At 70.7% G+C, this 1,306-nt stretch overlaps 1 protein-coding gene across 1 annotated transcript in view; it reads left to right on the top strand.

Annotated features, from left to right (window-relative positions):
- The window catches only part of RTKN (rhotekin), a 7,405-nt gene that overhangs the window by 2,514 nt on the left and 3,585 nt on the right, over nt 1–1,306 (top strand). The window contains exons 4-6 of the mRNA XM_025191903.1: nt 135–188; nt 266–383; nt 1,048–1,306. Coding sequence (XP_025047688.1) covers nt 135–188; nt 266–383; nt 1,048–1,306 — 431 coding nt within the window. The remainder of the gene's footprint in view (nt 1–134; nt 189–265; nt 384–1,047) is intronic.

Genomic DNA, 1,306 nt, shown 5'->3' with positions numbered 1-1,306 from the left:
CCCCTCACGGCGGGCTTGCCCGCCCCGTATGAGGCCCCAGCCAGTCTCTACCGGCTCGTACATGCTCGGTGCCCCCTGGGCCGCGCCTCGTGGCCCCCGTTCATCCCCACTCACTGCTGGCTTCCCTCCCCCAGACCTCCGGATCCCCCTGATGTGGAAGGACACGGAGTATTTTAAGAACAAGGGAGGTGAGCGCGGGGCGGGGGGGTCGGGCCGGGGGGCCGTGGGGCCAGGCGTGACGCTGGCATGTTCTGTGCCCGCGCAGACCTGCACCGCTGCGCCGTGTTCTGCCTGCTGCAGATCGGCGTGGAGATCTACGACACCGAGATGGTGCTGGTGGACCGCACGCTCACCGACATCTGCTTCGACAACGGGGTCCTCTTGTAAGTGCCCCCGGCCCCCACTGCTGCAGTGCCCCTGGGCAGGGATCACTGGGGGCTCCCCCAGAGCCCAGGACCCCTGCCCCACGCCCCACAGCACACCCTGCTGGAGCTGGCACAGCTCGTGCCCCGCGCCGGGTGCACGGAGCTGCATGCTCCCTGCGGCGCTCGCCATCCTCAACGCCCCACGTGGGCTTCCCTGCAGCCCTCCCTCCCCCCACGGCTGAGAGTCAGGCCTGGGCCCCGCTCCTGCGGGCCCCAGCAAGGTGGCTCTGGGGCTGGGGGCTCCATGTGCTGCCCTGGTGCCCGGCAGAACCACGCGCTCCCGGGACATGCCGCCTGCCAGCGTTGGCTCCTGGGACGGGGATGGGCTCCAGGGACGATCCCCAGTCTGCGGCTCTGGGGAGGCCCAGGGGGTTTGGCCCCGTCAGAGCAGCTCTGGGCCTGGGTGACCTCGCTGCAGGCTGTTCCCATGTTGCAGAGGAGGGCAAAACCCCTCAGTTGGGGGGAGGCTGAGCAGAGGGAAATCCCTTCCTGCCTCAGTGCAGCGTGGGGCTGAGCCTGAGCACAGGGGCGAGACCCTCCAGCCAGGACCGTGGTGGCGCGGGGGTCTCTGGGGGGGTGCAGCACGTCCTCAGCCCCCATCCTGATGCCGGCACCCCCACAGCACGGAGGCCGGCCCTGACTTTGAACTGAAGGTGGAGCTGTTCAGCGCGGGGCTGGAGGAGGACTCCGCGCTGGGCAGCACGCCCAAGAAGCTGGCCAGCAAGCTGAGCAGCTCGCTGGGACGCTCGTCGGGCAGGCGTGTGCGGGCGGCACTGGATGGGGGCCCCGGCAGCCCTGTGAGTAACGGAGGCAGCGGCCCCCTCCTGCTGCCCGCCCCCAGTGTGGCGGGAGTACCCCCCCTGCCCCTCCCCTCCGAACCC

This window comes from Alligator sinensis, unplaced genomic scaffold, assembly GCF_000455745.1.
Source record: "Alligator sinensis unplaced genomic scaffold, ASM45574v1 scaffold1334_1, whole genome shotgun sequence".
In the NCBI taxonomy this organism is placed as follows: Eukaryota; Metazoa; Chordata; order Crocodylia; family Alligatoridae; genus Alligator; species Alligator sinensis.
Note: the sequence above shows the minus strand (reverse complement) of the source record. Positions and strands in the feature narration are given on the sequence as shown.